This window comes from Eublepharis macularius, chromosome 1 (genome assembly GCF_028583425.1).
Source record: "Eublepharis macularius isolate TG4126 chromosome 1, MPM_Emac_v1.0, whole genome shotgun sequence".
NCBI classification, from domain to species: domain Eukaryota; kingdom Metazoa; phylum Chordata; class Lepidosauria; order Squamata; family Eublepharidae; genus Eublepharis; species Eublepharis macularius.
The window spans coordinates 30,660,045-30,672,266 of record NC_072790.1 but is presented as its reverse complement, the minus strand read 5'-3'; the positions used below and the strand labels follow the sequence as shown (position 1 = coordinate 30,672,266).

Genomic DNA, 12,222 nt, shown 5'->3' with positions numbered 1-12,222 from the left:
TTTTTCAGGAGTCTACTGGGAGAAGAGAAGGCAGGGAAACAATCAGCCTGCCTGACTGCATTCCGTTTGCAGTCAGCAGGATCCAACCCATAGATTCCATGCTTCCCACCCCCTCTAGATTATTAGCATGGAAAGAAAGTCTTTATTAAGTAATCTCATGACTGCATCAAAGAAAGATCTATAGTGTGCTGTGAAATTGTCTGAGAGTAGCCTGAAAGGTGGCTCCACTAAGACCCCCTTGCCAGATAGGCAAAAATCAGTCGAGTAAGTTGGACTTTAACTTGGAGGGGCACAGCGTGGTGTGGTGGTTAGTGCTGGAATAGGATCTGGGAGACCCAGGTTTGAATTCCCACTCTGCCAGGGAACCTTACTGGGTGACCTTGGTTCAATCACTCTCACTTGGCCTAACCCTACCTCATAGAGTTAGGTAAAGGTGCAAGCACCGAGTCATTACTGACCCATGGGGGGATGTCACATCACGACGTTTTCTTGGCAGACTTTTTACGGGGTGGTTTGCCATTGCCTTCCCCAGTCATCTACACTTTACCCCCGGGAAACTGGGGACTCATTTTACCGACCTCAGAAGGATGGAAGGCTGAGTCAACCTTGAGCCAACTACCTGAACCCCGCTTCCGCCAGGATCGAACTCAGGTCATGTGAGCAGAGCTTGGGCTGCAGTGCTGCCGCTTACCACTCTGTGCCACGGGGCTCTTACCTCACAGAGTTGTTGTGAGGATAAAATAGAGGAGAATGGGGGTAAATTAAAAAAAATCTGAATCCGCTAGCAGACAGGAGAAGTCCTACAAACTCTCGAGGCCACACACTTCCTGAGCAAAACAATTCTACCTCAAATAGAACAGGACAGAATGAGTCACATCAACAAGCCTTCACAGGCACAAAAACAGCCCCACACACGTACAAACGGCCAATGCCGCTTGCCCCTCCTGAGCAAAAGGCTCAGAGACTGCGCTATCAATCTGCACTAACAAGCTGGCGTTGTTGAAAGGCCTGGCAGGCTGGCTTAGACAAGCAGGTCCAGTTTGGCATCTGTTGCCAGCTTGGATTCAAATTTACTCTCTCCGAAGTCCAGCCAAGGATTTATCTGCTCCCAATACAGAGAGAGTCACGGAAAACGTACCAGAAACAAGAGCAAACCGTGACCTACTTACTATTCCAATTAAAGATACTGTGTAACAAAATATACAAGGAAGTCTTTTATAACATTCAGTTAGTATCGATGCCAAGAAAACTCTAAATTGGTTATATTGCTGGCAACAGTCAATAGGTGGAGGATACAGCACATGAAGCAGCTAATAGCTACATACAATCAGAAATTCAAAGTGCAACAGCGCTGGTAAGTTTCATATCCTAAGGTGGAAAGGCTAGCTTCAATGGACCGCACCTCCTATAACCACAGAGTACAAACCATAAATGTGTGTAGGTAACAAACCAGAATACAGCAGTGTGAACAGATTCCAGTAACAGCAATGAGCTTGTTCATATATACATAGAACGTTTTAAATGAATTAGTAGTAACTGCAACGGGTTTGCTAGCGAGGAGTCCCGTTTCCGATAACCCCTTCCTCCTGGCAGTTATCAAGAAAAATGTATCACAGGTAAGTTACGTGTCAGTTTCCATGCATAGTGGCCGCTTGCTCAATGGCGTGTGACACTGCTGTATTCTGGTTTGTTACACTGTATCTTTAATTGGAATAGTAAGTAGGTCACGGTTTGCTCTCGTTTCTGGTAAGGATTTATCTGCTGGCAAGTTTCTCAGGAACTTCGGAGCAGCTAAACGACGGGCCGCCGGAGAGGTTACTGGCCTGCCAATGCGAGCCTCGTGGCCATCGGATCAGAGAGGGACAGAGAGGCGTGACCTGCAGAGAGGTCAGATGGTTTAGAGGAAATAGCACCGCTGTTGGGAGAGGAGTTCACCACCCACAGCCCGTTTCATCTCTCAGAGCCAAGCTACAAGTGACACCTTACCCAGGTTGGACACTTGTCAGCTTGCCTCAAGTTTTGATGGGAAATGTAGGCGTCCTGGCTTTACAGCTTGGGTCTCCATTACAGCTGCAAGACCAGGACGCCTACATTTCCCACCAAAACTTGAGGGAAGCTGACAAGTGTCCAACCTGGGTAAGGCGTCACTTGTAGCTTGGCTCTGAGTTCAACATACCTGACAGGTAGTCTGAAAATGTAGGGGTAAAATGAGATGGTTCCATGTAAGCCATCCTCAACTGCTCGGAGGAAGAGAAGGCTACTAATGTGCTACAAACACCCCTTTGGTGTGGGTCAATCTCATGTCGATATGGTAGAATGGCTTCAGTCAACCTACCGCTGTAAGTATTTGCAGAAGCACTGGAGCTCTTGCAGTGTTTCCTTAGCACAGTGGAAAATCTCATCTTCCAGAAACACACCCACTATTTCGGCACAGACTTCCTTTGAACAGCGGGCAACACGTGCTCTTCGGTCTTCTTCCACAGCGCTCCTGAGACAGAATTAAAAATCTGACCTTAGAAAATGGTCACATCTAGCAGAAGAGTATTAGCGGCAGAGCAAGCATTAACAATATTTCCCAAGAAAAATGAGAACAAAAGGTTTTCAGGTTTCTGTGCAAGAATTCATTATTGCTGGTCTCCTTTACAAGGCTGAGACTAGTTGTTTGAAAAGGAAGAGAAATCTATAGAGGCCAAACTTCTGTGGGAACATGAAAGCTTTACACTGAATACTACAAGCCCGGCTTAAATAGGAACCTTTGCTTTCTTTGCTCAGAAAAACATCAGGGTTCCAGTTTTCCTAACAATGAAACACTGGTGAGACAGTAAAAGTGTAGCTGGTTTTTAAAAATGGCAAGTTAGACAATATTATATAACCAACCAGGTCTTCTACAATGGATCGATATCCAGATTGGATATTCTGTAGTCAACTATTTTTTCAGCTGTATTAGTTATTATGTCAGTTGGCTAAAAGACCAAATTCACTCTGCTTGGTTTTATTTGAAGAGAAAATGCCTGAAGCACAGCTGTTGAATGCAGCCATTACACTATTACATGAAGAGGTGTGGGAATTTCTCTTGAGTAACACCTATAAAGAAATGAATGAATCTGCACAACTTCCTTCCCTGTTTCAGAAGTCTGGCTTTAGAGAACAGTGACTACATGGAATGTGTATTATGCACTTCTTTGAAGGGGATTCAGGCACAGGGCTCCAGGGTGTGCCTGGATCAGTTTTGTCGCATCAGGTTTAGAGCAGAAATTATTTATAGTACAATGTTTTAATTAAGCTTGTTTGTTCCATGGCTAACCAAAAAGAACAGGAAGGCCTTTATTCCACTCCGCATCAGTAATTTAAAAAATATGTACAGTACACAGCACTGATTTAAAAAAAACACACACAAATGTGTTTCGCCACTTACTTTAACTCTTTAGCTGAAATCTCTCCCGCAATTTCCCTTACTACTTCTTCTGAGAGTTCTGCACCCAAAGACTGGCTCAACATGGTCATAAGCCGTTCTCTTTCTTTCTTTCGTCTAAGATGGGAAAAAACCACATTGTGTAGACAGATGTAACAAGTAGTAATTTCTTTTACAAAGAATCTAAATTCTAGTCTTAAGTAAACCAACAGTTTAACACAGACACCTAAAACTATATAAGTGTAATGTATCAGAATGGAAATATTCTTGGGATACTGTCACGGTTCTCTTTGTCAGATGCATCTGGCGGGGAGGACTGTGGTTATCGAGGGCTTGTGCTGCAGTGCTGCTGAACTCTTTTTGATTTTGCTACTACAGACTAACACGGCAAACTCCTGTGAATCTTTACAAAAGCAAACTGATCCCCACACCAAAAGGAGCTGTCTGCATCTCCATATCAAAGGAGTTGTTTACATTCCCCCTCTCCTCCTTCCCCCCTTCCCCCCCTCTCCTCCTCTATATTTGGCCAGTTTCCTTCTGCCCTCCATGCATCTGACGAAGAGAACGTGATTCTCGAAAGCTTATGCTACAATAAAATTGGTTAGTCTTAAAGGTGCTACTGGACTCTTTTTGATTTTGCTACTACAGACTAACATGGCTAACTCCTCTGGATTTAAGATGAAAGCCTTATTGATTTTAATTACTGGATATTGTTCTACTTCAACTATGTTGAGAATACAAAAATGAAGAGTGATTAGCTCAAGCAAAGAACTGAAATAGGAAAATTCAAAAATATGGGAAGCCCATTTCTGAAAATTGGCTTAAGACGGAGAGACAGACTTAAGAACGGAAGCGTCATGCCAGATGAGATCAGCGGGCCATCCAATCCAACAGCCTGTTTCACACAGCTGCCAACCAGTTGCCCTGGAGGGCTAACAGACAGGACAGCGGTCAAGGCCTTCCCTTGCTGCTGCGTCCCAGCACTCACATTCAGAAGTGTAATGCCTCTGGATGTGTAGTGTTAAGGAAAAATTTCTTAAAGGTACCCTGCGTTCAGATTACGTTTCCCAACAGCCATCACTAGTCATCAAGACGCCAAAAATTGTGATCCATAAAGAATTAATGAGCTTTATTTACAATAAAACCCAGACGCAGTGCCATGTTTCGACACATGCACGAAGATCAGCCATAAGCAAAGAAAATTATATACTTTCCAAATTTAATTGTTTAAAGAAAAGAGATAAAAACTGTTATACAAAACTAGATGCAAACAATTCTTCAGAATCAAATTTTCCAGGAGACATGGCGCCATAACAGGCCTGAATGACAAGATAGTAAACTCTCCCTGTAATATAAACATGCTACATGTCTGGTGCCTTTCCTAGAGGTGCTTATCCAAGGTAAATCCTTGAATACAAAGACAAAACAAGAGGTCTTCCTGACATGCAGTGTTCAGTTGTAAACTGTGCGAGAAGGAATCTGCTTGAAGGCAAAAGCGTTTGCCCTCTGTGCGAAATGTCAACTCCGATAAATGCTCATGCATAGGCCTTTTAGAACAGGGGTCACAGAAATTCCCTAACATGTAGGTACCCTATAGTCAGCCATGGTTTATAGTCACTGATGGACCTTTCCTCCACGAATCTGCCTAAGCCTACTTTTAAAGCCGTCTATGCTTGTGGCCATCACTACATTCATAGACATGGAATCCCGTAACTTCATTAACCATTGAGTAAATGATTATTTCCTTTTGACCAGCCTGAATCGATTGCCCATCAAATTCATTGGGTGCCCTGAGTTCTAGAGTTGCGGGAGAGGGAGGAAAAGTTGGCTTGGTTACTACACTGCTCTCCCTCAATTTCAAACCATTCATAAAGAAATTAAATAAGCACTGGCTCCAGAACTGATCGTTGTGGGATTCCACTATTCGCTTCCCTCCATTGCAAGAACTCTTAAGTTATTCCTGCTCTCTGTTTCCGGCCATTTAACCAATGTTTAATCTTTAAGAGGACCTGTTTTCTTATCCAACGACTGCTAAGCTTACTCGAGAGTCTTTGTTGAAGTGCCTTCTCAAAAGCCTTTTGGTTGTCGAAGTACAGAAGATCGCCCAGATCTCCGTTATCCACTTGCTTGTTAACTTGCTCAAAGAACTCCAAAAGGCTGGTGAGGCAGGACTCCTCTTTGCAGAAGCCATGCTGATTTTCCCTCAACATGCCTTAACGTGCTTAATGGTTCTCTATTTAAGAACAGTTTCTAATTTACCCAGAACAGACGTTAACAGGCCTGTAATTCTCTATATCCCCCCGACCCCTTTTTAAAAGCCAGCATGACATCTACTACTTTCCAGTCATCTGGTGCGGAAGACTTGCAGTGCAATCCTAAAGAGAGTTACATCCTTCTAGGCCCATTAACTTCACTGAACTTAGAAGGATCGAATCGTGCTTAGGATTACATTGTGATATTCCTTCCAGAGCTCACAGAACATTCAAATCGAGTTCAAATGACCAAGCATCTCTTACTACCAATTCTGAAAGAGAAAATTCACCTCTCTTCTTCAGCCCGCCGTTTTTCCTCTTCAAATCTCTCCCTTTCTGCATTGAAGGTACTGGAAGCAATTTGCCTCAGCGTTTCTAGCATCACTTCTGTTATGAGCTCATCTGTAGTAGACTCAGAGATGCTGTAGGGAGAAAGGATTTCACTGTGAAGTCTTACTTGAATGCACACAACACACAGTTTCTAATCGTACCAAACGTTCTACCGTCCTTTGTCCCAGAGGCTCTTTACAATTCACTCCTTAAAAATGTATCATGTGTCAGTTTTCAGAGGCAGCTGTACCTGTTTGGAATTGCCTACAGTCACAGCAGATGACCAGCAGTTTTGCCCCAAGGAGCTTCAGGGGTCAAATGTGGGGCCATGTGCCAACATCATGTCCAGGCAAAAATCCAGACCTGATGTCAGTGCATCAATCAGTGATCTAGAAATTCTATGGTATTAGAATCGACAGCTTCCCATACATGGGCGTGCTTTGTGGTTGCCCCTACCTTATAGAACGGCCTGCCTGAAGGGATCAGAAAAGCTCCCCCTCTCCAGCCTTTCTGCAAACTATTCAAAACTGAACTATTCAGGAAGACTTTTTTACATAGGTAATATGTAAAGGAGTGTGAGGAAAGGGTTCGGAGATACGCATCAGAAAGGGATAAAGACTGTATACTATACTACTGAGTACTGTCTGTTGCTGTAAGTATGTCCTAACAGGTAGTTTCTTCATCATGTAATATGTCAATCGGCTTATGTTTTGGCTCAGCATTCTTTTCAGCTCTGTATGGGATCTTTGTTTATTTTCAAATTTCTGCAATCCTTACTCTACTGTATTGTTTACTGAAAGTTCTGCTGTTGATCTTATTGAGCTAAACTGAGTAATCCACTTTGCCTCTCAGTAAGAAAGGTGGACTATGAATAACGTAAATAAAATAAATGATAAAAAATAAAGCCAGGAAAAGGGTTTTAATTTCTTAATGAGCAACACTGAAGTTTAACCTTAAAAGCAAGGGAAAACACCCCAAAGTTAGACCAGCGATGTAACTGATAACAGACTCCCAAGTGTAAGAAAAAATGTTTCTCAGAGAGTTTTCCATCACCAATGAAACTGACATTTGACTATATTTTGAGTATTTCTGCAATGACAAACAAGCAAATAGGATCACAACATGCCTCCAATGTTATACTTCCGGGTGCAGCAATGGGAACTTTACCTTATAGCGGAATGCACGTAGGCCGCTCCTGCACTGCTGACTTCTCTGCATTCTGCCTCCAGCACATCACGCACGAGCTCTTCCACTATTTCCAAGATGTCCTTGGAACAAAAAGAAAACATAGGGAATTGGTAGTCAGCACCCAAGCTTTTTACTCTTTTCCCTGGTGCTTAGAATTGCGATATTATCATGCACACATCAAGTCATATTAAATAAGTCACCTGTTTTGTAGATGCATAATACAAATAAAATAGTCATGTCATTTTCAGGATACACGGCACCTCTCAGGGTGGGGGGGAGCAGTTTTTGGCCACTGAACCAGAAGGAATTTGGCCCAGTCCCTGACTTTAAAGTGAGATCCTCAACACAATGACCATTAACCCCCCTACAGCAGTCCTCTCAGCCTTCAGGATTTAATGCACAGCAAGGTGAAAATAGTAACAAAACAGAGGACCCTGATACTGGAGGTGTCTGCCACCCAGTCAGATGGCTCACGGGTGGGAGCTACACTGCAGGAAACACTCCTTCAGAGTCATAAGCCATCTTCCCCTAATCGAGTGTTCCCCACTCCTCTGCTTGAAGCCAGCTGGGTGACCTTGGGTCAGTCACAGCTTCTCAGAGCTCTCTCAGCCCCACCCACCTCACAGGGTGATTAGTGTTGTGGGGATAATAATAACACACTTTGTAAACCGCACTGAGTGTGGCATTAAGTTGTCCTGAAGGACAGTATATAAATTGAATGTTAAGTTATTAACCCTTGCCATTTCCCCATATTCCAATCCCATGCAAACATCAGTACCTATTACTTTTCCCCATTATACATAACTCCCACCTGGATCAACACTCACTCATCTTGCCAAATTTCTGTATGATACCGTAGAAAATACTCCACTAAAAATTACATCCAGTTTTACATTGAAGTTCTACGAAAACGTCTGTTTGCCTTTCAAAATTACAGAAGTGCAGAAGGAATAGAAAACCTTTTCATGAAGTTTCTCACCGTGTCACAATAAGCAGGCTGAGGTTTTGGAGGGGGAGGCAACGGCTGTGGAACAGGTTGAAAGGTAGAGATGGCAGCAGAAGGCAAGGGTGCTGGCTGGAGGGGTAAAACCAACAGCGGAGGGGGAACCTGAAGTGACTCCGAGTCCGTATCACCCCTTTCTGTTCTTGTTTCTGTAGATAATATAAAATATCCTGTTGCTTAGTATGGCAAACAATATTGCACTCATTCCTCTGTGAGTTTGGGCAGGGCTGAGATCCTTTGCAGTCCATTATCTCAGCGGAAAGCATAGGCTTTGTGAGCATATTTAAGGATGGGATGCACTAAGCAGTCCGCACTATTTTCCTTAGAGTAATCCTGCATGCGCTTCGACAGATGCGTGTATATCTTCATAGATTTTTATTTGCACCAGGGTTACAATAACGCATCCCCAGGGCTTTTTTTCTGGGAAAAGAGGTGGTGGAACTGAGTGGGTTGCCCTCAAAGAAAATGGTCACATGGCTGGTGGCCCCGCCCCCTGATCTCCAGACAGAGGGGAGTTTAGATTGCCCTCGGCGCGGAGGGCAATCTGAACTCCCCTCTGTCTGGAGATCAGGGGGCGGGGCCACCAGCCATGTGACCATTGTCAAGAGGTTCTGGAACTCCACTCCACCGCGTTCCAGCTGAAAAAAAGCCCTGCTCATCCCACTTCCAGGATTTTGAAATGAAAGTTTTATCTCACCTGAGACATCAGTGTGGGCTTTCTGACTACTGCTGGCTGAGTCCACGGCAGCACTCTCCCCAGTGTATTTATTTTGCCCATTGAAGCTGCACACGGGGACGTGGCAAGTCACGGGAGGCAGGGGTCCCCCGCAGACAATTTCCCCAACCAGCCCAGTTAGCTTCTGGCTAACAAATGGTGACTTTTTTGGCTTAGGGAAGTTTTCTGGTTCCAAAAAGGCGGAACGATTCAGCTCCACAAAACTGGAAAAGCAAAACAGGAGTATATACCAATGAATGAACAAAGGCAATAAAAGATGGACACTTGTTTATAAAGACATATCTACTGTATCATGTACAAGCAAAATAAAAAAACCCATTTTTAACAGCTCATATTCTCCACCTCCTCCTACTGTAGAGAAAAACGCTTAACTAATTTTGTATTAAGCTTTTCAGAAGTAGAACGGTTTCTTAAAACTTCGGTCAGGAGGCCCTGTTTTCCTAAGACATTCTTTAGCCCACAAACTCCCCCTTTTCTGCTGCTTGCCGTTTCTCTTGAGAACGGAGCTGCCTGAATGCTCTGACCTTGGAGATTAGATAAGACACTGACAGCAAGAGAGCCTCCATGGCCAGACAGTATGCCAATTAACATCCTTGCTTAACGAAACTAACAGCACCTGCAAGGTAGGACGTGGGTGTTTAGGACTGCAGCCTTGCCCCAACTCCTTTTTGCACACAGTCACTTTTGACTATGATATCACTTTCTCGCTAGCTGATTGGAGAATGGGCCCTCCCCTCTCAGGTAGCAAGAATGGCATAAAAACCCATTATCCATAATGAAGACTTTAGACCTGTGTGGGTTATAGTAACTACTATTGTAACTCGCTCAGTATCTCAAAATCTGGCTCCATCTGGGGATGGACGTTCCTGAACCCCTCCATTTTGCTGTGCTGTGAAGCCTGACTGATTTGCCTCTGTGACCAGAGATTTTGCTTTCTGCCTTCTTGACAACTTTGAAAATCAACTTCTGCTTTGATATTGGTATGTGTAAGTTAGCGCAAACAAAGCTTTAGGTTTCATTGTTTTATCCTCACAGTCTGTCTTGTACATTTTGATGTGACCTTGCACCCCTTAATAAGTAATTATATTATACTTTGTGTTTGGGTGTGGGACTTTGGGGTCTCAAAACTCAAGGTACTTTGCCGAACTCATTTTTGCAAGTTCTCGTGAACCACCTACCTTATAACTATTTTTGGCTGTGAACTCTGCCTGCAACCATATTCTTGCAAGGTAGACTTTGCTACATTTAGCTCCCTTATAGGCTAGGAGTGGCGTCCCTCCCCTCCTAAAGCTTTGGGAACCCTGAGGGACTGGTGGCAGAATCTGAGGGCATTTGAGGGGCTTTCCTTCTCTTGCCAGTTTGAGCATTCTGTTTAGCCCGGCTGATAGACCTTTGCTGGCTCTTCCCCTTAGCTGGGTCGAGGCACCAGGGGCCTGTAGCCGTGACACATACTTTTCAGCTTGTTCTACATTATACCAGGGGAAGTTAACATAAAGCGAACTGGTTACAATATAAGACGCTTCCTGTAATGTACTGTAATTATCAAGAAAAAACAAAATATGGAAAACAGAATTAAGAATTTAAGACAGATAATGCACAGAAATAGGAAAAGCAGCAATCCTTTAGCTATGCAAAGCTCAAGCGGTTTCAAGCTTTTTAGACCAAAAACTGAAGATTTACAACTAGGCCTGGAAGACTAACAAGGGAGCACAAACCACACTGTGATGTGGCCTCAGAGACAAACTGAAGATAGCCACTGTAATAAAGTTTGACTGCTCAAGATCCATGTGCCTTGTCAGCATTTCTAACTACCATCTTAGAGCCTCTTTTACGGCCCTGCACTTTCAGTCAATGCAATCAGCCTTCTTGGACGGCCGCTACTCTCGGATGCCAGAGGAAAACTGTGTTTGTATTTGTGAACTTTCTGCAGTGGAGAACCGTCCTCATTATTTATTATATTGCCTGCTATACAATGCACCCAGAATAAAATTTCTGGCCGGAATTTTGCCTGCCACAGTTGCATGCTCAGAAACCGAGACAATCGCGTTCCTGTTAGCAGACAGCGACAGTCGTGTATCCTACAGAGTTTCACAGTTTGCATGAGCAGCCGGGAAGATCAAACCCAAGGTTTCTCCAAATGGGGATTCCTTATGACCGGTATGATTTCTCGTACAATTTACTTTAATTTTTCTAAATATGATGCTGGATGTTAACTGTTTTTAGATGAAGCACATTTTTTTAAAAAATCCTGTGATGGTCTATGGCTAATAAAATAAATCTTCTAACACAACTACTACTACACCACTGTTCTTTGTACCAACTGCAGTTTATGGGCACACAACAAGGTACTCCCCAAATCCGGTGACGGAACCAAGAGTACTTTAAGGGTATGCCCATCACAAGCAGCTCCTAGCATTCTAACCACTACCATCACCGTGAATCAACTCAACTTAACTTGCATGATTTCATATACATCTACATCTCATGATTCACAGAAACAGAGTTCACAAAGGCCTCTAACTCGAGCAACGACCCGTTTTGATCAGTTCAAGGGAACTGAGCTCTGCCTCACACTATGGCCACATTTCTTTCATGTTGAAATATGCTGCTGTCAACTGGGCGAGGGAGGGAAAGCGATAAACAACAACTGACAGGAGATCTGCCTTTGAAGGAAGATTTTGGTTTCGGCTATTCTCATTCCCCATTCTGAAGAATTTTCATATTCTTGTTACGGTCCTCTAGGACACACTACCGCTTTGAATGAGCACAACAGAATTAGTACTTACCCATCGGACACACTTAAGCCATAATAACTGATGAAATCACTTGCACTTTCAGAATCCCTGAACAGTAACATGCGAACCACGTTATCCAGTGGAAAGATGGTGGACCTCTGAGCGTTTACCGTGTAAGCAATATTGAGAGATTTCAGAGCATCTCTACGAATCTGAAAAAATGTTTTAAAAGCTCCTGTCAATTGTTTTTGTTGGAAGTACATAACATGTCTGTTCAAATAACTGTCTGGTTTCTTACATCAATGACAGTGAAACTTCCTCATTTCACTTTTGACTTTTATGTACTATGATATTATTCGACTGAATCCCCAAATTTCAACAGATAATCATTAAAATTCCGAAGAACACTGAACTACAGGACACAACCGTTTGTAAATGTTAAATCATTTCAAGCCCTCTGTGAGTCCCATCTTCCTACATCTGCAATGCAATTCTTGCCAGGGATCGAGACGGTCATTACTGTTTTCAAGTTAATATATGTAGTATCTGTAGTTAAACATACGGAA

At 43.3% G+C, this 12,222-nt stretch overlaps 1 protein-coding gene across 1 annotated transcript in view; it reads right to left on the bottom strand.

The window, feature by feature from the left end:
- MCM3AP (minichromosome maintenance complex component 3 associated protein) overlaps nt 1-12,222 on the bottom strand; it is a 51,934-nt gene that overhangs the window by 23,009 nt on the left and 16,703 nt on the right. The window contains exons 11-17 of the mRNA XM_054986986.1: nt 11,708-11,868; nt 8,883-9,124; nt 8,162-8,334; nt 7,162-7,262; nt 5,955-6,086; nt 3,416-3,529; nt 2,336-2,488 (exon numbers count right to left, since the gene is read on the bottom strand). Of these exons, the coding sequence (XP_054842961.1) occupies nt 2,336-2,488; nt 3,416-3,529; nt 5,955-6,086; nt 7,162-7,262; nt 8,162-8,334; nt 8,883-9,124; nt 11,708-11,868 (1,076 nt within the window). The remainder of the gene's footprint in view (nt 1-2,335; nt 2,489-3,415; nt 3,530-5,954; nt 6,087-7,161; nt 7,263-8,161; nt 8,335-8,882; nt 9,125-11,707; nt 11,869-12,222) is intronic.